The 27579-nt window shown below is 39.3% G+C and overlaps 1 protein-coding gene across 1 annotated transcript in view; it reads right to left on the bottom strand.

Annotated features, from left to right (window-relative positions):
- LOC148878954 (CwfJ-like family protein) overlaps positions 1 to 23872 on the bottom strand; it is a 72496-nt gene extending 48624 nt beyond the window's left edge. Inside the window, exons 1-6 of the mRNA XM_088960297.1 lie at positions 23611 to 23872; positions 23233 to 23504; positions 22595 to 23078; positions 22346 to 22491; positions 12667 to 12870; positions 11997 to 12557 (exon numbers count right to left, since the gene is read on the bottom strand). Coding sequence (XP_088816423.1) covers positions 11997 to 12557; positions 12667 to 12870; positions 22346 to 22491; positions 22595 to 23078; positions 23233 to 23277 — 1440 coding nt within the window. The 5' untranslated portion in view covers positions 23278 to 23504; positions 23611 to 23872. The remainder of the gene's footprint in view (positions 1 to 11996; positions 12558 to 12666; positions 12871 to 22345; positions 22492 to 22594; positions 23079 to 23232; positions 23505 to 23610) is intronic.
- Positions 23873 to 27579: the final 3707 nt, after the last annotated feature.

Genomic DNA, 27579 nt, shown 5'->3' with positions numbered 1-27579 from the left:
ATTACTGGCATGGAACCACATCATTAGTTCCACAGCCCGCTGAACAGTTAAAGCATTCAGCTAATCCGAATTCACCTTTTTGCTAGTATTGTTTTCTCATTCTTCTAAATACAAGACATTCTTAATCCAACAACATGTGATTCCTAATCCTAAAATATATGAACTGCAACTAAAATCACAAATTCAAACTTTTTATATACAGGCCAAAAATTTAGAACCCATGAAAGGGCTTTGCCTGGGCTTGCCTCAAAGGACCTTGACAGCGGCAGAGGGCCAATTTCATAGAATTAGAAATGCAAGGTGCTTAACATCATATTAGGTACCTAAAGTAATGCAAGTGGGAGAGAAATAAACAGATTGAAAGTTTCACATGCTTGAATTGTTGAGTGCTTGAATATGTTGTGTGTTTGATTTTATTTCTATATTTTCACTTTGAATATGATTTATGTGTTACATTTATGTATTTTAATTAGAGTCAATAGGATTTTTAAAAAACAGTTTCTTTAAAAATTCAAGTTGTAATTTTCTGAATTAATATTGTTTTTATTTTTTGTTTTAAAAAATTTTGCACCTTAAAAGGCCCCTTGCACTTTTAAAACACTGACTTTTATCACAATTACCACCACAGAAGTGATGCAGCAAAGAAGGTCCTTGATAGCAGCCAAATATGCACTCTCACTCACTGAATTTTACTTATCTCCCTCTTTTTTTAGGTAAGTGAATAATGATTTTTTTTTATCGATCATGCATTTCATTAATTAATCACAGAAATAATTACAAAGGGGAAGATAAAACTTTCTTATCTTCCAACTGAAGCTTGAGTCCCCAAGAAAAAGAGAAAAATTTTACACCTGTGCCCAAAACATTGGCTCCCTCTCCACCCCTTGTTTAGCTAACCCATCAGCAAAAGAGTTAGCTGATATTTTCACCCAACTGATCTCAACTTCCATCTCTCAAACCAGCAACCTAAATTTCCTCCTCACATTGCTGTAATTCCATAAGCCACTGTTGTCTTTATTCAGCCACCCTACCACCACCTCCGAGTCCCCTTCAATTATGAGTTTTCTTATATACTTCTCCTTAGCTCTCTAGACTCCTTCCATAACTGCATAGATCTATGCTCTAAGAGAGTCACCCACTCCAATTGGGCCTGAGAGCAAGGCAGAAACACACCCATTCTCGTCCCTAAAAACACCCCCAATCCCTGAGTGTCCAAGATTCCCTCTACTACTCCCATCAAAGTTTAGTTTTAGGAAACCAGCAGCTGGGGGGTCCAAGACACACTCATTACTGTTTTGGTCTGGGTACAATTTGCAAGCTCACCCCACTTCCTCAACAAGTCATTCACTGTGTAATCTGTGAACAGCTCAGAGGATTTCAGCCACCGTACAACCCTTATATGGATCAGTTCTCTCAGTTCTTCAGCACCTCTCTCTACTTCAGAGAAGATCCTGGAGTTTCTTTCTTCCCATAAAGACCAGCATACTGCAGCCCTCAAGCATCTCCACATGGTCCTCCCCCTTTTGCATACACTACCTGAAAAAATAAAGGGAAAAAAGACTTTGCAAGTTTGATGGAAGGTTCCAACTACACCCAAAGAGGGAGAAAGCCCACTCCCAAATAGACTTTGCAAACTGGCATGACACCAATAGATGAAAACCAGTCTCCCCATCAGCTTTACAAAGAACACACCAATGAGGGGATAAACAAGTATTGGGTCTCTTCTTTTGGAGCAGATCACCAGTGTTTATTCTTTCCAGAAAAGCTTCCCAGCAAAAACTACCAACCCTAGGAGGAATTGGTCTACACCAAACCTCATTAACAAGGAAAGGGAGGGCTACAAAACTGGTGGACTGGTTTAAGACTTTGAAGAAAGAGGAACAGAAGAATGGGCTAGTGGGGGTGGGGGGTCTAGATTCTAGAGTCCAACTTAGCAGGGTCTATAAAAACATTATCAAGAAGTCCAAGGAGACTCGAAATACTACCAAGGTCTGAGTCTCTCACAGCCCTCCTCAAACCCAGAAATGGAGAGAAAGGGGTAATGAAAGAAGAAACTGACTCATTTTTCAAATCAAATAGGGCATACAAAGAAGGAAACTAGTCCTTTAGAGGGGCATTCCCTACCCAAGTTTGTTCCCTGAATTTTATGGAGTCACTGAACTCAAGTCATGCCTGATAAAGAGGGGAGAAGACTAGTAACAAATCATGAATGGCTTTCCAAGGTGACGCACTTGTAGCCCCAACTTGGATTCCAGCATCCCATCCATTTTGCTCCAGCCCATGTATGCTTACCACTACTTTAACCCATAATTTCTCCTTCTCTAGTGGGAACCTCCACAACCACTTCCCCAGAAGGGCAAAATTCCTTTTTTCTACTGTTCTCAAGCCCCAAACCACCACGATTTTTGCTTCTAGTCACCACCTCCCAGCTCACCCTATGGTTCCTCTTCTCCTCTCCCGGCTCCCAAAGGAAATCTCTCATCATCTTCTCCAATTTGTTAGATACCTTTGCTGGGATTTTGAACACTGAAAGGAAATAAATGGGTAAATTTGCTAGAGTAGCCCTAATCAATGTAATCCTCCCTCCAAGAGAAAGGTAATTCTTTTTCCAAGAGACAAGTCTCTTTTCAAATCTTTCCACCACTGAATTCTAGAAACTCTCTTTCTTTGGGTTATCTCCCAATGGCAACCCTAAATAATTCAATGGCCACCCTAAGACTTCACACCCTAGCAATTCTACACTCTCCCTAATCTCTCTCTCTCCTCCAAATTCACACCCATCACAACTTTTCTCAAAATTCACCTTCAGGTTGGACATTTGTTCAAAGAGTTGTATCATCAATTTCATATTCCTAATATACCTCAAATTTCCTCCTTCACAAAATAGAATCGTGTCATCTGCAAACTGCAAGTGAGTAAGGAGGGCTCCCTCCCTTCCAAATCTCCAACCTCTTAGGAGGCCCCTAGAATTGCTCTGTGAATCAATCTCCCCAAAACATCAGCAACCAGTGTGAACAAGAAGGGAGATAGGGAGTCCCCTTGTCTTATGACCCTAATGACTGGAAAGAAATCTACCACTGTCCGAACACACCCAATAATCCATTGGGAAGAACATTGGGGGAACTTAGCACAAAATAATGGAAATTCCGAACACACCCCATAATCCATTTCAACCACCTAACCCCAAACCCAAATTTGGTCATAACTTTCTTCAAGAAATCCCAATCCACCAAGTCATAAGCCTTTCTAGATCCAACTTACATACCACTCCCTTCTTTCTATCCTTCCTGAAATTCTCCACTCTCATTAGCAATTAAAATTTGATCAGTAATTTGTCTTCCACTCACAAAAGCTCCATGATTTGATGTAATGATAGTTGGCAGTACTTCCTCCAATCTCAAAGACAATACCTTTGCTAGAATCTTATACAAGCTATTTACCAAGCTAATTGGCTTGAAATTTTTTGGATGGGATACATCTTTCCTTTCTGGAACCCAAGCTAAGAAGGTGGAATTCACTCCTAGGTTAACAACTTCTCTCCTATGAAATTCCTCAAACACCAGCAAAAGGTCACCTTCCAAAATATCCCAACAGTCTTGGTAAAATGCCATTGTGAAACCATCTGGGCCTGGACCTTTTGTTTTATCCATAGAAAATACAGCCTTCGTAATCTCTTCCAACTCAAACCTTCTTTCCAACCCCCGCCTGTTATCAGCCCCTACATCTGGCCAGTCCATTCCTTCAAACCACACCCCCCTAATTAAAGGCCTTCTTAAGATGGACTTAAAGTGTCCTACAAAGGCCCCTACTATCTCATCTTGTTGTGTTAAAACAACTCCATCCACTTCCAGTTTGGAAATAAAATTTCTCCTCCCATTTGCCAAAGAATGAAAAAACGTGGTATTTCTATCTCCCTCTTGCAGCCATTTACATCGAGATTTTTGTCTCCAGCTTATTTCCTCCTTATGTAGGCACTCCTCTAGTTGTCTTCTCAAACCTCTTCTTTGTTCCTTGTCTGCCTCTCCAAATTCTCCCCTTTCTTCTTTCAAGTCAAGGATCTCAAGTTGGTCCATCAAGGTTCTCTTTCTTTCTTTTAGCCTTCCAAACTCCAATTAATTCCACTCCTTGATCTTTGCTTTCAAAAATTGTAGTTTCTTATGGAAGAACCTCATCTCTTCCCATTCCACCACTGGGTTACACTCATTCCACCACTCCCTTACTCTTTTAGTAAACCCAGGATGGAGTAACCACATATTTTCAAACCTAAAAGGGGTAAGTCCTCCACTCCTCCTTTCCTCCTAGCATCTCACTATGGGCCAATGGTCAAAGGTCAATCTAGGAAGAGCTCTAGAAGCTAAGTTCCCCCAATGTTCTTCCCAATCCAAAGAGAATAGAAACCTATCCAGCTTAGAGCAGATGGGACTCGATTGGAGATTTGACCAAGTGAATGTCTTATGAGCTAAAGGTATCTCTTTGAGTTCAAAGGCATCCACAAACCGGTTAAACTTCCTCATACTAGTTGTCACCCTCTGATTAGTATTATTGGTTTCCTCTGTGAATCTAATCACATTGAAATCCCCACCCACACACCAGGGCTCATCCCATAGCCCTCTGACATCAGTCAGTTCCTCCCGCAATTCCATTCTCTCTTTGTAATCATTTGGTCCATAAACATTTGTTAGCACCCACACATAACCATCCTCTTGCTGCTTAAACTTCAGGGAGACTAAGTATTTTCCGATCAGTTCCTCCAATCCTTCAACCACATCCCTCTTCCACATTGTCACTATCCCTCCTGAAGCAGCCCACGAGGGAGAAGCCACCCAACTAATCCCCCTAGCTTTCCAAACACTCCTTGCCCATCTATTATTAAACTCCATTCTCTTGGATTCCTACATTAGTACAATGTCTAGGTCAAACCTCTTTATTACCTCTTTAATTGTTGCTCTTTTCCTCGCACTTCCTATACCCCTCACAGTCCAAGTATCTTCATAATCACTTCTTCCTTAATTCCCTTCTTCACCTAACCACAACTTCCCCCCCTTCCCTTCTATCTCCTTTTTTACCCCAAACTTCTCGTCACCTTCCACATCCCTTTTCAGTCTCTCAACTTCACTCAGCTTTCTTTTCTTTATTTTGATTTCCTCCTTCTATATGCCATAAATTCTGCTATTGAGTCCTCTCTATTAGATCCCTCCACCACTGTCCTCTCTAAATCTTCCCCTCCTTTCCTTCTCTCCTCTCAATTGACCCCTCCCCTCTTCTCTCATTTATATCCTTCCTCCACATCATATTTTGTTCAACTTCACTAAATATTCTTTCAATAATTTCCCACACCTCGTTCCTATACCTTCCTTCCAACACCTCCCCATAGTCCTTCATCACCCTCTCCATAAACTTAGAGGACCCACCACCTTGGTTGGCTACACATGCAAGGGTTGCTGGACTTGGAACAGGAAAACGCATCAATAGCAAAAACTGAATTCACTTGGTTACCTGGGTTCAACTAGAAGGTTAGAAGTGGACACGGGCTAACGTTATCAACCTCCCTTTCTTGTCCCGAGGGTTGGTAACTATTTGTCTCCCCGAGTTGGTTGGGAAGCATTTTTGTCCTTTGGACAACATGGCAATCTTTCCTCTCTCCCCGTGGTTTACCCCTTGTTGGTGTATTCCTACTCTGCTTCAAGTTCTCCCGATTTACCCCTTTTGCGCCTTGCACAATCTGGAGTCTTTTTTTGATGAATGATAATAAATTTATTAATTCAGAAGTAGATTTAGAGCGAGTTCATACAACATCCCAAAGAGAGGCGCGAGCTGCAGCCCCTCCTTGAATCTTACAAGTAAACTAGGAAAGAAAAGCAAGAATCACAACTGAGCCCAAAACAATTCTTCCCTATTTAACCCTTGCTTAGCTAACACATCTGACAAAGTATTTGATGATCTCCCCACCCACTGTACAGTGACCAACATATTCCTTGTCAACCAACTAAATTTCTTCATTTCAATCTTGTAACGCCACATAGCCTCTTCAGAATTTTTCAACCAACCCACCACCACTTTGGAATCCCCCTCAATTGCTAGGTGTTGTACCCCCAGCTGGTTTGCAAATTGCACCCCTTGTATAGCAACTAAAAGTTCTGCCCTGATGGAGTCCCCAATTCCCAAGGAACCTAAGTAGAGCAACAAAATCTCTCCTTTCTCATTTCTCAAAGCATCCCCCATTCCGGATAATCCTAGATTACCCATGCTACTTCCATCAAAGTTCAAATTCAGTGAGCCTTCGAATGGAGAAGACTAGCTTGTAATTGATTTGTCCTTTAGAGATGAACACCTCGCTACTGCTAACCAATTTCTCCAAAGGTCATTAAAGGAGAATTGATGAAAGATTTCCAAGGTCTTCAACCAAGGTATTGCCCTATTTAACACACAGTCTTTCAATTCCCGACTGCTCCTTTCCTTTTCTTGAAAAATTCTAATATTCCTTTCTTCCCAAAGAGTCCAAATCAAGGCAGCACGAGCACATCTCCACATAATTCTCCCTATTGTTGTAGGACAATAAAAGGTAGAATGGTTGAAGAGCATGTGAACTTCTGCTGGTAGACTCCAACCACTCCCAAACAACGAAAGTAGCCAAGCACAAAGGTCTACACAATCTGAAGTCTTGGGGGTGGGTTATTCCCACTACTTCAGCAGACCCAAGACTTCTTCCATCATCTGTCGGAGCTTTCTGGTTGTCTGGATTGATCCTCCGTTTCTCCTCTATGTCCCCCTGAAAAAGACCTGCAATGTTCAACAAACCCATATCGCCTGCGTCATAACCACCATCATCATTCACACTTCCAATGTTGGTACTATCATTTGAACTATCATCCGAGTCTTCATCATTCACTCTGCAGTGCACCCATCCTTCGTCCATCTCCTCCCTTTCTTCAATTCTCTCTCTTGCATATCTAGGGTTCAATCTCTTTGAGGAGCGTTGCAAGGAGCTAGGGTCCTCTTGATCTTAGTGGGACACCCACTATAGATCACATCGTTTGCCTGTTCTCCGCCGTTGCAACTTTTCCGCATCAGTTCTCGCCTCTTTGGACAAAAATAGACCGTAAGCTCTGTCTACAGTCGGCCTTAGTTCCATCTCCTTGCCCCGACCCACGTGAGTTTTTAAGTTATCACATGGGTCCTTGAACCTTTACCCCGGTTTAGTGGACGACCCAATAACCTCAACCGTTTCAGACCAAGCATTTCGGTGTACCCAGCTTGATCCACTTAATTTCTTCGCCACATTAGCAAAAGATAGGTTGCTCGCTTTAATTTTACTTAATTCAAAAAAAAAATGAATTAACTTCCTTTAAAGGCTGACTTGTCGTTTGGTTTACCCTAGCCGACTGATTAATTACTATTTTAGTTTTCCCCTACAACTCATCTTCGCTACCCATTCTCTTTCCTCCACATGTCCACCACCCTGCCAGCTCACCTTCATCTTCAACCTTGGGAGTTCTTCCCCACCACGACTGTTCGACTTCTAACGCCACCCACACCCTGTACCTAGCACCAACTAAACAAATTTTGAAGAACCTAGGCAGGTTCTCATGTTTGATTCCAGCGACCTAAAGCTCAACAGCACTCAAGTTTCTTTTATTAGCTTCCAACAACATACCTCCTAAGCTCTGAACAACTTGCTCAAGAACAGAGTCCCGCCAGAGATTGAAGGGAAGGCCAACCAGCTTCAGCCGAGTGCATCCGTCTTGAACCTCAACTTCGTTACATACTAGGCTCCAGTTCTGAACCTGTATAAGGCCTTCATCCACTACCACTGCTTTGAAGCTTAGCTCCTCGTCGCCTACATCAAGAATGGCTTTCGTCTCTGCAAACAGAAATAACATTGCTTCACTATCAATGCCTATCTCTCTTGCTACTGCATTCAAGACTTTCTTCCAATCTTTTACTCCCTCATCAGCTACCAACACCATTCTTTTTTTTCCATTCATCCGTCCCAGCTCCCGCCAATATTATCCAGTGATTAGAAGAACAAACAACCACCAAACCAGGAGTCAATGAGCCTTGCACTTCTACGCTCCCAGTAGTCTCATTCGTACCCACCTCCTCCTAAACCTTTCGGCCCTAATCTTTGGACTTTTGACCAATTGCCTTCACTTCCTCCGTCTTCTTTCTTTCCAAGGCTACAAGGAAGGACTGCAACTCCTCCACAAAGGCCAACCACCGTTTCTACTTCTTTCCTTTCGACACACAGACCATTTGTTTTCCATTTGTGCCAAATAGCTCAGTCATAGTAATGAACCATCCTTTGTTATTCCTCTTCAATTCAACTTCAAAAGTCTTGCCTGGGACTGACATAGAGTTTTTCCAGCCTTCCTCCTTACAAGAGTTAATAGCACCGTCAACAAAACCTTTCACTCAAACTATAACGTCCTCCTTTACCAATATTGTCGCCTTATCACTCTCTCTGATTTTCAATACACCCCTTCCTTTGGTCCGTTCCTCTTCAAACTTGAAGAGCTTAGCTTCAATCGTTACCTCAAACTGCCATCTTCCTACTACTCTAAAGCCCCTCTCACCCCCCATTGTCAAAACAACTTCTCTAACCTGAGATCTGTCGCCAGTCGCCGGTGTAACAGTCTCTGGTGAAGCTCTTACCCTTTGTGGTCGCTGGTGTAACAGTCATCGGTGCAGCTCTGTAAACTTTCAAAAGCCATTAACTCCTCCCCTTCCTATCGAGCCTTAAATTTTTGCTAGAGGCAAACTGAATTGTGAATAATGATCTTATAAATAAGAAAAGGAAATGCACATTCACCCTAAGAGGAGGCACGAACTGTTACCTCCCGTTAGACGGTTAGAGGTGAGAGCATAACCACACTCTTAACAGAATACAATCATAAGGTAGCCCAAAATAAATCAGCCCTTGAGACCCCTTGTTTAGCCAAAGAATCAGCCATAGCATTTGCCAATCTGCTAACCCACTGAAAGCTTACTGACATATTCGTTGTGAGCCAATTAACTTTCTTAAGAAGATACCTGTAATCCCAGAAAACTGTTTCTGGATTTAACAGCCAACCCACTGCCACCTTAGAGTCTTCCACAACTATCAAATCTTCCACACCTAGTTGGTTGGCAACCTGTATTCCTTGTACCGAGCCATTATCTCACCCCTTGTAAAATCACCAACTCCCACTAGTCCTGAAAATAGGGATAGAATGTTGTTATCCTTTTCTCTTAAGATCCCTCCTATACCTGAAGGTCCTGGATTACCTTGACTGCTACTGTCAAAGTTCAGCTTTACTACACCCTCTATAGGAGGTCTCCAATCTACATGTAGTCAATTCTTTTTGGAGGCTATGGAGACCACCTCTGCCCAACTTTTCCAAAGATCACCAAAGGAGTAATCTCTAAACAAATCTAAAGTTTTCAGCCAATGAAAATTGTCCTTGTCAAAATGCACTTCTTTACTTCATGGACGCTTTTTCCTTGGAATATTCTAACATTCCTCTACTCCCAAATAGTTCACAAAATGGCTGCTCTGATGCATTTTTTTATCAGTAAATATGTATTTTATTAAACTTCAGATTGTAAGCAGTTTATACAACTTGATGATGGGACTGTTGATCCCCTTTAATCACTCCATTTACCCTTCATTATAGTGTAGCCCAAAATAATTGTTGTCTCAATGCCCCTTGTTTTGCTAATCCATCAGCTAGCCCATTTGCATTTCTTCGGACCCATTTAAATTCAGCCTCAACCTCCTTTGCAATCTTCTCCACTTCCCTAATCACATGTTTAAATGTCCATGGGGTGCGGCTGCTATTTGTTGCCCATGAAATTACTACTTTTGAGTCCCCTTCCACTTCAACATGTCTTCTGAAACTGTTACAAACCAGCCCTTCCTATTTAGTCGAAGTTCAGCTACAAACTCCTTTCCATTGATTTTGATTGAGTTCTTCCAGGCTTGCGTTTTCCTTGACACTAAAGCTACATCTAGGAAACCTTTCAGCCATGCTGCTACCTCCCTTGGAGATACACTGTGGCTCTTTTTTCTTCTCTTATCTTCAGAAACACCAGAAACCTCGTTTTCACTTCTTCTAGTTTGTATTGCTTTGCTTCGAACGAGCCTTCCTTTCTCCACCTTCCCACTACTTCGAACTCTCCCTCCATATAATACCTCGTTATTCAGACAAACGATGACCGGCTGGTGAATCTCTCTGCTCAATGGCTGCTCTGATGCATTTCCACATTAATTTCCCTCTCTTAGTTGGCCACCCAAAAGTAGACAGGTCAAAAAGCAAGTTTACTTCAAAGGGCAAGTTCCACCTGCAACCAAACAACATAAAAACCCAATTCCAAATATTAGCAGCAAATGCACAAGATAATAGCAAGTTTGGGGACAAACAACGATAAGGTCTTTTCTTTTGCAGGTTATCTATAGTATTGATCTTATCATAAAAGGCTTCCAGCAGACAACTGCTTTAGGAGGAATGGACCTTGACCAGATTTCTTTGACAGGGAACTCCAAAGAGAGAGGGGTGGAACAAAGGGGCTTGAAAAAAGAAGCACAAGTAAAGGAACCATTAGGAGTTAGAGTCCAAATTCTTCTATCAGGTTTAGACAGGTCCAAACAAACAAAGACCAAAAGAAGCAAAAGCTCAGAGACACAAGCTATTCATCATCCCTTGAACCTCTACAAAACCCAAAATTCCAATTTAGAGTCAAAGGGAGAATTGGGGGGAAGAAACCTTGAAACATGCACCTTTATAAAAAGGGAGATAGAGTAAAGAGAGGGGAAACGATCTTTTAGAGGTTGAGAGCCCACCCAAATATCTTCCCAAAAAATAACAGAATTACCAAAGCAGACGTCATACCTTACAAACCTGAGGAATTTAGGGAGGGTGCCAAAAATAGCCTTCCAAGGTGTTATGAGAAAAGCCCATCAAGATACCCTTGCATCCCAACCAGTCTTAGATAGCCACCACCTCATGCCATAATCTCTCTCTTTCCCACCTTCAAAGCCACTTGCCTAAAAGAGCGTCATTCTTACTATCTTTCCTAGCCCTAACCCCCCCCCCTCTTTTTTAATGCAGCTCAATACTTCCCAGCTGATCAAATGATCATTTTTTCTTCCCCTAGCTCCCATAGCAAATCCCTCACCAATTTTTCAATCCTCTTGGCTTCCCTGTTAGGTATCCTAAAGACCAACAGAAAGTATATTAGCAAATTGGCAAATGTAGCTTTGATTAAAGTTACTCCACCAGTCTACCCTCCAATGAAATGTAGTTCCTCCTCTAGGTCGCAAACCTTTTTTCAAATTTCTCCACCACGGGATTCCAAAACCGACTTTCCTTTGGGTTGGTACCTAGGGAAAGTCCTATATAGGTCAAAACCCACTCAAAATAGGTGCAATCTAAGCAGGCAGCAATAATATCCAATTCCCCCTCATCCAAGTTTAGTCCAACCACACAACTCTTCTCAAAATTGATTTTCAAATTAGAGGCACTCTCAAAGAGAATAATCAGATTCTTCAAATTTCTCACTTTCACCAAGTCACAATCCTCACAAAAGATAACCAGATGTCTGCAGCCTTACCCTGCACATACAGAGAGGCTGTTTCCAAGATTTGAACCTCGGTCACCCAGGTTGCAATGGAGCAACCCAACTGCTTACAGTAGCTCTGGTTTCATGGGAGGATAAGAATTTCATCCTCACATGATCAAAATAACACAACCAATTAAGAAGACTTGGATATGTAACTTGTTGGCGTAGTTGAAGTTGAATTATAAATATTGAAAAGAAGTTTAAAATAAAAGATTTATAGTCATGCTAGTTATGCACGCCTCATTTATCATGTGTTGTTTATGAGTTATCATTCTGTTTCATAGAAAATTATCAATTTCTAGTTGGTTTCCATATATGATATGTAAAAAAGATAGTAACATTGATTACTTTATTGATAAATAAGTATGCCTAGCATTAAAATTAAAATGTCCTCTCACCAAAAGTTTGTCAGCTTCTTCATGTTTTCCTTTCATACGAAGCTGCAATGCCTTAGCTGCCAACTGATTTGCACTTAAAACTTCCTTAACAACTGGAACATCCTCACCAGAGTTCTTAGCTTCAGAAGAACCAACAGAACCATCTGCATCTTTATTATGTTGACGAGTAAATTCACACATGAAGTTTCCATCATTTGCAAATTTATTTAGGTTTGATGCTGCAGCAGAGATGAGCTCAGCTCCCTCAGAAGACATATTCTCAGTCCTTTTCTTTCTCCAGTATAAATCATTATGAAACTTTGGTGCCTTCATTTCAGGATTCCGAAGAGATACATCCCGCAAGTACTTTCGGGTATCACCAGGTACCCTTTCCTGATTCGTATCACCAGGTACCTTTTCAGCATCCCGCTTATTTAGATCATCCTCAGCAATCTCATGTTTCTCTGTAATCCCCCTTTTCCTATCTCTTATGGCATGCAGATGAGCATGAGAAGGGGCAGCAGCAGAAGATGCCACAGAAACAGTAAGATGACCTAGGGATTCCCATCGCTCCTCAACAACCTGTAAACCTTTTTTAGAACTCAAGGATACAGAAGTGCGAGCCTATAGAACAGACCTCATAATGCAAATAAACTTAATTCTTCTTTGTATGAAAGATAATTAAATCTACCTCCTCAAACTTTCGTCCTTCACGAGCTGCTTGTTCTTTTGCCCGCTTCAAGGCTTTCATTCGCCAACTTGCACCTCCATCACCAACAACTGATGATGGCAAAAGCTGGTCCCCACCAACTTTTATCTCACCTGCATCTTGTGGATAACCACTTCCATTGTCTTTCAGGTATGGATTCAATTCTTTTGGATTTGGTTTCTTTACCTGCCAACCATAAGAAACAGTATGATCAAGTAACAATTACAAGATGTATTTTGCCATCTTCTCCTTTCCTAATAAACAACAATACTATCGAGATTTATAGGAGAAGTGCTACATAAGGAGTTTGGTATCAATTATCCTACGTTTATTTCAAATTATTGTGAAAAAAAATTATTTCTCCAAACAAAAGTTGATGTTTTTTTATCCTCCTGCAAATAAATTGATGATAATTTTATATTCACAAGCATTTAGGACTTTGCCAACAGAGGGAGGAGCATCATATAACATTTCTGCTTGAAATCTGGAGAGATTTGTTGACATGAACCCTTGAAATCTGGAGAGATTTTGATCTATCAAAAGAAGGGGGGAAAAGCTGGAGAGATTTTGAAACTCCTCTTTGAATAGACAGTGACCCATGGATATCTGCTTAGTAAATCTGAAACTCCTTTTGCTGTCTGAATATGCCTATAATTGATAGCAACTCGCTATGTAGAGGTTCTTCCCTCTTTTGGATCAGTTAATATAAATTTACCTTGCAGTAAGATAAGGACACAAAGAGACAAGAAGAGGTGGAGGGTCCTAGTTCAATGATGCGGGTGTAATTAATAGAGTTATGTTATAGAAGTAACTCAAGTGAAAAGCTACTGAAGTGTCAACAACTAGATCGAGTATCAACTAGTCAATTGAGGGCCAAACTCACTGACTTCATCACTAACTAGTCAGTTGATACTCAATGACGTGGTTGCCTAGGACAACTAAGCATTGACTAGGTCAACTAGTCAACTAGTCAACCAAGGCAACCACAAAGTCACTTTGAATCTTTATTTGTTTGTTTGGACTACTAATTATTTGAAATAATATATAGCATGTCTGCATTTTGTTACATTCATGCTGTTGCTTTAAATATTTGTGATGGAACATGATTGGATTGTGTATAAAATAGGAAAAAAGCATAAAACAAAAGAAGGCGGTGGAGGGGTTCTTTTAAACCTTCTTCCAATCAATGGTTTGTTGGTACAGAATTGGCACAAAGGACACATTGAATAATCAAATTTGCACTCTTTCTTTCATGAAAAACAAAGACTATATGTTCAATATTATTCTTTTCTTGTAGTTTATAGTAACTTTTTTACGAATTTTCATTAATATATTAAATTCAGAACACATTTATCAATTAGTCAACACCTAGGCACTGACTACTCATCACCAATAGGGATACCAATGGACTCTAAAAATCCAATACATGATTTGACACCAAATCCAATTATTCTAGATTTGGATATTAGAACTTGCATCCAATTAATAAGCAGATCAGAAGCGGATTTAACCCCACCCGATCCAATTAAAATCCAAGTCCAATTAAAAATTATTATTTTATGTATATAAAGATATTATATATAAATATATAAAGCTTATAACTGATAAATTTAATATGTTATATTTATATACATTTGCTATACATGTATAATTTAAAACAATTAGTTTTTATAAGAGTTTTTTTTTTATTTTGTTGCCATTTTAAGCGCAATAAATTGGATGCAGATTAAATCTGAATATGATTTGAGTCCAACCTTTTGGATTTCAGATCAGATTCAGAATCAAATGTTTACTAATCAGATGGGTGCTGTTATAGCTGGCTCCGATCCAATTACAGCCCTAATCACTAGTGTTATCAAAGTGTCAACTAGTCGACCAACTAGGGATGGCAATTTTCCCTATCCCTGCCGGGTACCCGCCCTCCCCGACCCCATCGGAAGATAGATAGATAGGTATAGATATCAAAATATATTTAAAATATTATTTATATTTTAAAGTTTTCCTTTATTTTAAGTAAATATTTTCAAAAAAACATTGTTAATTTAAAAAATTCAGGGATTCGGGTCCCCATGGGAACCCGTCTCCGCCAAGGACCAGGGATGGAGGATAACTTTTACCTCTGACAGGGATCAAGGTGGGGGATGGGGATTTATTTCAAAATCAGGGTCGGGGACGGGAATATGATCCCCGCCCTGTTGTCATTCCTATGACCAACTTGTCAGTTGAGGGCTAGATGAATTGAACCACTAAATAGTTTGCCAATGCTCAATGATGTGATCGCCTAGGCTAGGATGGCTAAGCACCAACTAGGTCGACCAATTGATTAACGACTACTCAACCCAGTTAATCACAAAATCATTTTACATCTTTATTTGCTTGTTTGTATCTCTAGTTTTTTGAAATAATATAGAGAAGATGCATTTTTTATATTCATGCTATTGCTTTAAATATTTGTGATGGAACATGGACATATGATGGTCATCATGATCGTGAGAGTTTGGCAAAGTTTTAGCATCGACTGCCAACCTAACACAACTCTTCTCCATTACCCAGGCTTTGGGACCGAATGATGGTCTATATCTAATAGAAAAAAGGTAAAAAATAAAAGAAGGCAATGGAAGAGTTCTTTTAAGTTTTCTTCCAATCAGTAATGTGTTGATATGGAATTGCTACGAACAAGGGACACAGAACAATCAAGTTGCAAAAATGAAAACCAATAGAGGAAATCAAGTTCTATGGAAGCCATGGAGAGCAGAGGCTTTGTGGAGATTGCACAATGGAGGAAATCCTTGAGAATAGAAGCTAAAGATTCTCTTCAAGGAGTTGAAGATTAAGGGACACCCTAGCCTAAAATTTCGGGAAATGAAGAAGGCGATGGTCTTGGTTCAATGACATGAGATGGTTGAATGGTTGAATGGCTCATGGATTTTGTATTGGAGGCAGCAACGAAAGTTAAGAAACTAAGTAGGCAGGAAAGTTCCTTGGAGACAGGAAAAAGATACTTGGTGGAATGTAAATGGAACTCCAAAGGATCAAACATTGCTTTGTCTGAGTTCTTTGCTAAAGTTAAGAAGCGAACGGTTTGCTTTCCTCAAGGAAAAAATAGTCAAGGGTGGAAGGAGGTTGCGACAGCAATGAAGACCTTTCTTACCTTTCAGAGAAAAGGGGAAGATAAAGCAGAGTGAGGGGATCTCCGGAAGATGGAAGACTGCAGCTGAGGAACAAAAGAAGAATTTATTTGTTATGGCACACTGTAAGGACAACCTCCCAACGTTCTTTCCTTACATTAACAGTCATTGTGGAGGAAAGTTGCTGATTTGTTAATACAAAAATTGAATCTACGAACCACCTTTATCCTGACCCCCTTTGACATATATAAGGCTATTCTTGATCCTATTGAAAATCTTATCGAAATTGAAGCTCTGAATTTTCAAGATGTTTTAGGTACTTTTACTCTGTTTAAGTGGTCTCCTTCGAACTCAAAGCCTTTTTCAGTTGAAGATGGTGTGATGATCCGAGTGATTGGGCTGCCTTTCACCTCTGGAATCATGAGATAGCAGCCTCCATTGTAGTGTTATGTGGTGCCCATCTTGATGGAGAGTTTTGGGGAGACCAATCGGCAGTCTTTTTGTTGAGTGGAGTTAAGCCTGAGGACATACCAAGAAAGATAACTATTAACGTTGATGGGGTGATTTTTCCGGTGTGGTTGGCCTCCTCCATTGAAGTTGATCTGTGGAGAGAGGCTCGACAGGTTGGAGATGAGAGGACAGAAATATTAGAGTTACGTGGCAGTTTGGGGTTGGTGTACTCAAAGAAAGTTAATACTTTCACAAAAATAGATAGGCAGCCTTTAGGATTTCCAAAAGATTTCGACATATTGGAAGGTCAAAATGGCAAGTGTAAAGGAATAGGTCTAACGTCCACCAGATCGTTTGCTCAGGTGGTTGCTTCTGGCACCAAGGATTGCCGTTTGGAAATTTCAAACTGTTCTTTTCCACAGGGTCAGGGCAAGCGTACTTTGGACAAACCGGGTAGGGAACTAGCAATTGTGGGTGAACCATTGAACCAAGTTGGAAGAGGGTTAAATCCAGCTCTGGCCCAAAAGAAAAAGGTGTGGGCCTATGTCATCTAATGGGCCTTCTATTTTGAGGGACTTAAACACTGGTAAAGGCCCAAATGGATCAGTGTCAGCGGGCCCAACCCAGTCACTTAAAAAGGCGCATGAGCCTCTAAAAAATCATGTGACTGAGATTAGGCCTAAGGTAGATGATAGCAACCATCTATCAACTTCCCCAAGCTCTTCGAACTCTGCGAAGGACCCCTCCCTGTCCGGCAATTTGAAGGCTCCCGCTCAGACATCTGGCTCTCTACAATGGATCCCGGCAAAAAAATCTCAGCAATCATCTCCAGATCGTTGCAATCCCTGTTGTGTCAAAAGAAGCGACTTAGAGAAACTTGACATGGAGTCTTCGTCTGATGAGGAAGAGTGCTCTGATTCTGAAACTGAGGATACGATGAGCCTTGGTAGTATCAATTTTTCCTAAACAAAGGGCATTTTTGAAGATGATAGTTAAAATACTGAGTCGTTGTTCCTAGAGGGAGATGTTTGTGGTTCAATGACAGGGATTCAAGCGGCAGTTCCCTCCCCCTCCCCAGTTTGTACTTCACACAAGGTCTTGATGGGTTCAACCTCTTTTACGAAAGTTGCACAGGGTACATCTACTCCAACAGACAAACCCACCCTTGGACTGCAACATGCTCAGTATATCTATTTAGAGGGTCAGAATTCATTACTGGCATTCCATGTAGAGTCACCAATTAGGGGGCAACCTTTAAAGGTAGCTTCGGCTGCATTGGTTAACACAGACTAGGTTGAACCTACACAACTTCCAAAGATCAATCAGACAGGGGAACCAAACCTAGATTCGTCGCCTCCGCTAGACCTTTTGCTCCTGTACCCACTCTTCCAGTTCCCTTAGATTCAGGTACACCTGTTGTTTTTTTTTTGTGGTACTAACAAGGGTCCTAGTCAAGCTCAAGGTGCTTTTGTACAAGGCAAACGAATAATAGATCAAATCTTGATAGCTAATGAATGTGTGGAGGAGATGAAGAGATCGGGTAAAAAAGGCTTTGTCTGCAAATTGGATCTTGGAAAAAGCCTACAATTTGGTTGATTGGAGCTTCCTCTTAGAGGTGTTAAGTAAGTGTGGGTTTGGGGAAAGTTTTTTTTTTTTTTATCAATAGGTTTGGGGAAAGATGGTGCAATTGGATTAAGGGTTGTCTCACTACTTGCCATTATTTCGTCCTTGTCCATGGAGTAGTTAAGGACTTCTTCCCAGCATGTAGGGGCTTAAGACAAGGTGATCCACTCTCCCCCTTTCTATTCACTCTTGTTGCTGATGTATCAAGTAGATTGATTTCAAAAGTAAATAGGGAGGAGATTTTGAGTGAATGGAGAATAGGAAGAAATAGTGTTCCTGTGACTCACCTTCAGTTTGCAGATGATACTATAATCTTTTGTGAAGGAAGTGATTTGAGGAAGGTAAGGAACCTTAAGAACTTAATAATTTTTTTTTGAAAATGCCTCAAATCTAAAAATCAACTTTTAAAAAGTTGTGTGGTTGGAGTCAATATGGATGATCAGGAATTGGAAGCTATTGCAAATTGCTTAGAGTGCTCCACCTCGCCCTGGCCCTTATCTAGGCCTTCCCCTAGGAGCTAACCCAAAGGAGAGCCGATTTTTTAACCCCTTTGTGGAAAATTTTGGAAAAAAGTTGGCAAGTTGGAAAAAGAATTATATCTCTATGGGGGGTAGAGTGACTTTGATCAGATCCATACTGGCTAATTTGCTGGTTTACTTTCTGTTTGTCTTTAAGATTCCTACTAGGGAAGCTAAGAAGATAGAGAAGATTATGAAGAATTTCTTGTGGGAGACAAGGCAAGAGAAGAAGGATCATTTGATTAGGTGGGAGATAGTCGAAGTAAGGAAGAAGGAGGACTAGGATTAGGGAATCTTGCTCATAAGAATGAAGCTCTTCTAGGTAAGTGGTTGTGGAGATGGCCCTTAGAGAGGGAGAGGTTATGGCATGCGGTGGTGGCGAGTATCCATGGTTGTTCCGAAAATGGTTGGGATGCAGGGGTATCCAGACGGACAACTCTTATTGTCTACAAATTGGGACCTTGGCTTCTGTAGAGGATTGAGGGATGAGGAATGTTTATCGATTTCTGAGCTCTTATTGTTACTTGATTTTGTTTGCTTGGACCCACTCAATTCTATAGGAGAATTTGGACTTTGACTCCAAAAGGGTCGTTTACTTGTGCATCTTTCTTTAAATCCCTTTGCTTTAGTTCCTCTCCTTGGGCATTCCCAGTTAAAGAAGTTTGGTCTAAGCCTATTCCCCCAAAAATAGTTGTCTTTTGTTGGGAAGTTTACTACAGTAAAATCAATACAATGGATAACCTGCAGAAGAAAAGACCTTTCTTGTGTTTATCCCCTAACTGGTATACTTTATGCAAAGCGCAGAATGAGGACTGTTACCACTTATTGATTTCCTGTCCGTAGCAGCCATTTGAAATTGGGTATTTGATTTGTTTGAGTGCATGTGGAACTTGCCAGCTGAGGTAAATTTGTTGTTTTCTCCATCTACCTTTGTGTGGACCATGAGAAGAGGGAGAATTATGTTGAAATGTATAAGAGAGCAGCTCTCCTATGGACTATTTGGGAAGAGAGAAATTCCATAATTTTTCAGGAGAAGGAAAGAACCATTCTTGAGCATAGTTTTCAAGGCGCCAAGGCGAGGCTAGGCGACTGGGGGGCGCCTAGTCGCCTAGGCAATGGATTTTTTATGTTAAAAACATAGATCCTAGGGTAGTTCCCTAGGTACCATAACTATATTTCTTTAATAATTATTCATGATTTTCACAAGAAAAGTATAAATTTCATATTGAAGTATAGAAAATCAACATATTCATGAGAAGAAAAGGAAGAAGGAAAATAAAATTCAAAAAATATAGGGGCTGGAACCCTTATTTTTGTTATAGGAAAAGAAGAAAATAAAAAGTATTGGTAGTGGTAGTAGTAGAAGAAGAAGAAGAATATATGGAAGAGGAAAATGTGCTGATTAGATAAAATTTTTAGTGCTTCCTTACTTATTGGTTCAGGTTTTTAAGTCTTTGAGGGTTCAATACAGCATTTAGCAATGTTTGTGTTGATTAAACCCTAACAAATAAGAAAATAACAAAAAGAAATTAGTATATATAAACACATAAAAATGATTATTTTAGTTTAATAATGTCTATTTTATAATTATAATCTCAAAAAATAATGAATAAAAAAGTATTTTATAGTAGGAAGTAGAAAACTATTAGGCGATTAGGCAAGGCGAGCCTCAAAGGGCGCCTTGTCGCCTAGGCATCGCCTTGACAACTATGTTCTTGAGGTCAAGGAGTGTATTTTGACAAGGACTATTTTGTGGCTGAAATCCTTAAAACTCTTTGAAAATTACTCCTTCAATGATATAAGGAGGAATTAGTCTGCAGTTGCCCCCACCTCTTCTAAGAAGCCCAGGATTCAAGTAATTTGGAATCCACCAATGGAGGGTTTTGTTAAGCTGAACTTTGATGGGAGTAGTCAGGGTAACCAGGACCGGCTGGTATTGGTAGTGTACTAAGAAATGAGAACAGCCACATCCTTGCCCTTTTTCCGGGACCGATGGGAATAGGAGACTCTGTGAGGGCTGAACTCCTAGTTGCGACACAGGGGATACAGATTGCTTATCAACTTGGAGTGCAGAACTTAATAATTGAAGGAGATTCCAAGGTGGTAGTAGGATGGTTGGCTGACCCGGGTACCGTCACTTGGGACTTTAAGGATATTTTAAAAAAGGTTAAATGGCTTTCGAGGGATATGACAATTAGATTTCAGTGGGTGGGTAGATCAGCTAATGCCTTGGCTGATTATCTTGCTAAACAAGGGGCTAATCAGGTCTCTTTGTATTGGGCTTCTCTGTAATTTTCGTTGTCCTTTGTTCTGTTTATTAACTAAAGGGTTGACGGTATCCTCCATCTCCCCTCCTTAAAGGGGAGATAGCATCTCGTGCCTCTCTCTAAAATGTACTCTCTTTGGCTATGAATTAATAAACCTTACAATTCAGTGATCCAAAAAAAGGGACACAGAACAATCAAAGTTACTATGACTTTGGAACTTTTTTCTTTGTTTGAAAAACAAAGACCAAACTAAATGTTTGACATTTTCTTGTATAATTGTAGCTTATATTAACTTTTTTATGAGATTGCATATTTGCATCAAACATCTTAAATTTAGAAAACAACTTTTTATCAACTAGACAACACCTAGGCGCTGACTAATCATTTCATCGACTAGAGAGGCCTAGACAACTAGTCATCGCTTCACCACATTGATAACATTGGTCATTGCATTGACTAGAGAGGCCTAAACAACTAGTCATCACTTCATCACATTGATAAGACTACTCTTGTGGAAGAATAATCTCATTAGTGGCCATTCTCCAGACTTTATGCTTCATCTCATCTCAATTCTCAGGGATAATCCCATCTCTAACAGTGTTTCCATTCCTCCTTGGAATTTTGGTTTCCTAGAAATCTAAGGGACTGTGAGTGTTGAGGTTCTGATCACTATCAGTCTCCTTCAATGCATTACCGTTTCAGAGGCACTTTAATCATTTAATATGGTGGCACTGATATACCATGAGATCGAGATCCAATCAAATTAAGGATTCAATAATTTGGAGTTCTCCAGTGAAATCCATCAAGCTAAATTTTCATATGTATTCCATTAGCAACCCAAGTCCTACAGATTGGTGCAGATTTGAAGGATAGTGGTGGTAAGATTATCGTTTGTTATTCCAGTCCTATCAAGCTAGGTATTTACTAGAATTAAAACTGTACTTCTCCTTCAAGGTTTCAAACTCATTTTTTATGGTGAGAAAGAACTTGTAATTGGTGATTGGTTAGTTGGTCCACTCATCTCTACATTTATTTTTAATAGATTATCAACGATTTCTCTAGTGGGTTTTCTATATGCAATTCTGCAAATCATATATCTACTCTGGCATTGTTAAATGTAAATGCATAGGAGTTCAAATGGGGGAGTGCAAATTTTGGTTCACATTGTACTTTGCTTTGTTTATTGGAGGGAGAAGGAAGTAAAATGGTGAGTAACATGATGTTGTCCGCACTCTATATGGAAGAGAATGAATGAGGGAGGAAGGGGAGTAAAATTTTGCATCACTTTTCTGCAATGTTAAAGCAAATGATGCGGTTCCAAAATAGTTTTACCCTCCTGAGGTGCAAATGTTATGCAAGCAAAAAAGAATAAAAGCAAACATGTGAAAAATTAACACCATTCCAGCTTTGCACTCAAAACAACTCATCCTTTTTAAACCAAATATGAATGTGAGTACCAATTCCATGTTTTCAACAGTAAAAAGGAAAATATAAGTAGAAATGCCTTTTTTATAAATGTGAGTACCAATTCCATAAAGTGAATTTACTTTGTGAAGTTATGATTGCAGAAGTTGCCACCCATACTGTAATCACTCTAATATAAGAAATATTAAAATAAATGGATCAAAAGCTAGTTAGGAAAATAAAAAGACTTCACACAAGCTTGATAGTTTACCTCTTCAACTTGAGGTTCCTCTATCTTAGACTCTGTTTGTCTAGATTGTTTATCTATTTTCATTACAGGTTTAAGCATCCATTCTAATCCAGCATCTTTCCTTGCAATCTCCTTGTTATCTAACGAAGGAGATCCTCTATCGCTGTCTAAAAAGAAAATATGCATAGGAAGAATATTATTAGTTTCAATTGTTAAGCTTTCAGGATTCATTGAACCACCATCCAAACAATAAACTGAACGATGTATTACCTGATGAGTCCTCCCTCTCCATGTCCTTTTCTCCCCGTCTCCTTTTGGTCGTATGACTTTCATGCTTCACCCTTCCCTTGTGGCTCTTGCTTTTTCTACCAGAAAAAGTATCATCGTCTTCACTTTTAGAATCTGAATCAGAATATTCTTCTGAAGAACAATGTTTTCTACTTCTTTTTGACCTCTTATTTGAGATATGTTCTTCATCTTCAGAAATCTCATGACAAGTTTTCTTCTCTTTTCTCCTTCTCCTATGCTTCTTCTCATCACTGACAAAATCACTGTTACATTCACTTTCATAAGGTGATGAATACTCATCTGAAGAATACCACTTCTTGTTCTTCCTAGAACCCTTACTTATTTTCTCGACCTCTTCATCATCAGATGTAGATGTATCGTATTTCTTCTTCCCTATCTTGCGTTTTTCTTTTCTACCACCAGATTTCTTCTTTTCTTTTCTATCAGAATCCAAGACCTCATTTTTCTGTACACCACATAAAAATATTTAAAGAGATAAAAGAATTAATAGTTGCTACTACAATTACATATTTTTAAGCATGGCAATTATAAAGCAAAGAGAAACAACAATAAAAAATAGCATTTAAGTGGAAAAAAAGTAAATAAAGAAATGCAAATACCGTATTAAGCTGATCCCGAGGAATGAACTTCAATCCAGAAAGCATTTTATTCTTTCTTATACCTCCTCAACAAAAGCAATCTCAAGCATTTTTCTCCATAACTGCTTACCAAGATTTCAGGTGACACAATAAAAATTAGAGCTGGAACCTTGGATGTCTTGCCGCTCGGTGTTCAATAGATGATGGTCGGCTTTCTAAGTTCTCAAGTCTCAACAGCAGCGTGAAGAACCGGTGCCGCACGGCGTAAACAGTGAATGTTGCTCTCTTTTAGTCTTTCCGATTAGTCAAGTGACAACAAATATCACAGTGGTTTAGATACAAACCAGATTATCAGACTTACAAAATGAAAAAAAAAAAAAAAAAAAAAAAACGCCAAACCTCTTCAAATTCTTCTCAAATCGCGAACTGCGGCGGTGGCGCCTTGTAGCCTTGGCGGCGACTGCGAAAAAAAAAAAAACTTCCTCTAATTAATCTCAGTGATTGAACGATGAGAAGAAGGTAATTGGGAATGGCGGCACGTTTGCTTTGTTCAAACCCTTCTTTCTATTATCCATCTCATTGAGTCTGTCATCGAATGGATCTGGGAATTGGGATTTCATTATTTTTTGGATAAATTCCTTAAACCTCCCATCTATCATCCGACAATTACTTAAACCTCCCCTATATTTGCAGCCTCGTCCTGTTAGGCAATGACATAGAAACTTACGATTATGCCCTTGTGGCTTCTTTATCTTATATAATTGTTTATTGGGAAAATCTATGATGCGGCCTTTTATAGGTAAAATTATAGATTAGTAGTTTGTATTTATATTTAATGCCTAGGTCTCTAAATTTTAAAAGGTGTTAATTCAGTAATTAAGGTTTTAAAATGTGTTAATTTAGTATCTATTAATGATTAGTTATATGTATTGACATTACTTACCACTTAAATATTTACAAAATAATAAAATTGTCCTTCCTCCATCTCTTCCCCTCATTTTTCTCCTCTTCGTCTTCGGATCCATTCCCCTATGTCACCGTCATTTGTGAATCCAACTATCAGCAATGAGAAGTACCAAATGATCGACGAGATTGCTCAGTCGTCCAGTTTTGCCCTCATTTATATACTCAGTAAATGGAATCTTTTTTGGCTATGTGGTCATTCCCCCTGATGATAAATGGTATTCCACATACCACGGATATAAAGCATGTGGCTTAAGCCTCTTTTATAAATGCTATTAAATATTTAAATATTTACAATATTACCATCTTATAAGACAAAAAATAATAATGAGGAGTCCACGTACCACGGATATAAAGCATGTGGCTTAAGCCCTCTTTTATAAATGCTATTAAATATTTAAATATTTACAATATTACCATCTTATAAGACAAAAAATAATAATGAGTTAACCATCTTTTATAATTATTATTAATTATTAATATATTTACAAGATGCCACTATATAAGACAAAACCCTCTTTTATAATTGTTATTAATAATTAATATATTTACAATGATGTCATTATATAAGAAAAAAACTAATAATGATAATTAAAATTTGTTTTATATTTATTTATAAACATTCAATTATTTATAATTATGCCATTTTATAAAATAAAAAACAAGAATGACCAATGTTTTAAAACTAAATTGACCCGGAGGTTGAACCGTTTTTGCACTCTTAGGTAAATGGTTGTGGAGGTTTCCCAAGGAGTAAGAAAGTGTGTGGCATAGAGCGATAGAAAGCATACATGGATTGGTAGCAAATGGATGGGATGCTAGTATCAACCCAAGGGCTGCTCATTACTCTCCGTGGAAAGACATTGTTGGTATCTCGCTTACCTTTTTCCCTTTCATCAGGTATGACGCTTATTCGGGTAATATGGTCCTTTTTGGGGAGGACATTTGGGTTGGGGACCAGCCTCTTAAGGATAGGTACTTGTCCCTCTACTTCTTGTCCTTTAACAAATTTAAAGTCATATCTACCTTTCGTATTTCTAATGAGGCGTGGGATTTAGGGTTCAGGAGAGGGTTAAGGGAGTTAGAAATAGGGTTTGTAGATGATCTTTTCTCCCTTTTAAATTCAGCGTTTTGGTATCATTATTGTCCTGATAATAGAATTTGGTCTGAATAGCCATCCGGTTCTTTTTCATGCTCTTCTTCTTCAATGCTTTAATGCACTCTTCCAATTTAGTTTATTCTTTTCCTATAAAAGAAGTATGGAGTGCTCCTATACCTCCAAAGGTGAGGGCTTTTTGTTGGGAAGTGGTTCTCCAAAAAATCAACACTTTGGACTTGCTTTAGAAAAAAAGACTGAATTGGTTCTTATCTCCGCATGTTTGTAGCCTTTGCTTGAAGAGTGGTAAGACGGTAAATCATCTACTAATATCTTGCCATTTTGTTACTCTTATTTGGGATTGGTTTTACTCTCTCTTTGGGTGTAGGTGGGTTTCTCCTACATGCGTGGTGGATCTTTTTAAATCTAGCTTTTTTCGTCAATCAAAGAAAAGAGGAAGGGTAATGTAGAGATCAACGAGGGCAACAGTTGTTTGGACAGTGTGGGAAGAGAGAAATAATAGAATTTTTCAAGGGAAAGAAAATCAGCACATGAAGTCATAAAGGGATCACCATCAAGATCATACACCCGCTGAAATCGCTGGATCTGTTCAAGGACTTCTCCGTAGATGACTTGATTAGAGGGTGGAGTGCGGTAGCAGCTTCTTCCTGCCCCTCTTTAGCTATTCAAGAGGACTGGTCGCCCCCGTTATCTTTGGATGTTAAGTTAAACTTTGATGGTAGTTCTATAGGTAATCCAGGTCCCTCTGGAATTGGGATGTCTTTAGAGATGGGGGAGGAAATGTCCTAGCCCTTTATTCTAGCTCAATAAGACTGAGGGACTCTCTTAGAGCAGAAGTTTTGGCACTCCTACAAGGGCTCAAGCTGGCTAAACAGTTGGATTTTCAGCAATTGGAAGTGGAGAGAGACTCAAAATTGGTAATAGGTTGGATGCAAACAAACAACTTAGACGCTTGGTCCCTTAGACAACCTGTAAGGGAGATTATGCAACTAAAAAAGGAGCTTGAAGTCAGGTTTAAATGGAGTAGGAAATTAGCCAATGCAATGGTTGATACTTTAGCAAAGCAATGAGTTAGTAGGCAAAACCTTTTTTGGGCTTGATTGTAATCTGTGGAGGGGTCACCTTGTTTTTTGAAGGTGATAGTTGTACTAAGTTTCTTAAAGAATTAATGAAAGTTACTATTTCCACTCAAAAAAAATCATATATATATATATTAGTGTGTGTGCGTGTGTTTATGTGCAACCCACAACCCACGCCCTCAAACAGTTTTGACCAAATGTTGGATTTTACTAAAATCGAACATCGAATCATGGTTAGGTGATGGTGAACGGTTCAACTGATCGGACCAGCAACGGTTGCTTAATAATCATATTAGATGTGTTTACATAAAAGCACATCAAATCAGTCAAGTCAATGTTCCGAAAGATAAGGTTGCTCACGGGTCGGGTTGGGTCGGTTTACTGAAAATTTTCCAACCGACCCGACCTGGTCGGGTTACCTGAAATTGAAACTGAAACCAACCCTATGTTAAGCAAAATCGACTTGGTCTGTTTAAGTCAGGTTGGGTCGGTTTCCGCTCTAGTTCAACCATGGTAATAAATTGGTAGATTGGAGAAAGAAGACTAAAATTTGATGTAAAAAATGACACCTAATTCTATTAGAGAAAGAAGACTGGAATTGGTAGGGGCGGACCAAGTTAGAATAGAAATTTTTAAGAAAATAGAAAGTCAAATTGTATTAGAGAAAGAAGACTGAAATTTGTATATTTCAAGAAACATTATAATTTAAGTAAAAAAGGACACCTAATTCTAATTGTAATTGGTTGCTTATTTGGTGTAAAAGACCATAAAAGCTAGGATCCTTTGATTATTTTCTTTAAACTTTTCCAAAAAAATTCATTGTCTGTCTTACGATACTTGCCATTAATGTCATTCCTAACTAGAAGACTAGAAATTAAGTTAGGTTGTAACTAGGATAGAGACAACTTAGTTAAGTAGGAACTAAGTAGGTTGTGACTACTAACTAGGAACTAACTACTAACTACTAAGTCGGTTTGGTTCGGGTCGGTTTCGGTTTTCACATATGAAAATCGAAACCGACCCAAACCATCGGTTTATGATTTTTTACAACCCAAAACCGACAGGTGCTGAAGAAAACCCAGCCAACTCGGGTTGGGCCGGTTCGGGTTGGTCAGTTTGGGTCTTCTTATGAACATCCCTACCGAAAGATGTGTTTACATAATTGAATTGGACCTAGATTTTGCAATTTACATCCGATTAATAATCAAA

The sequence above is a fragment of the Nelumbo lutea genome, chromosome 1 (assembly GCF_056320005.1).
Source record: "Nelumbo lutea isolate HS-2025 chromosome 1, American lotus-T2T, whole genome shotgun sequence".
NCBI classification, from domain to species: Eukaryota; Viridiplantae; Streptophyta; class Magnoliopsida; order Proteales; family Nelumbonaceae; genus Nelumbo; species Nelumbo lutea.
This window is presented reverse-complemented; position numbering and strand designations above follow the sequence as displayed.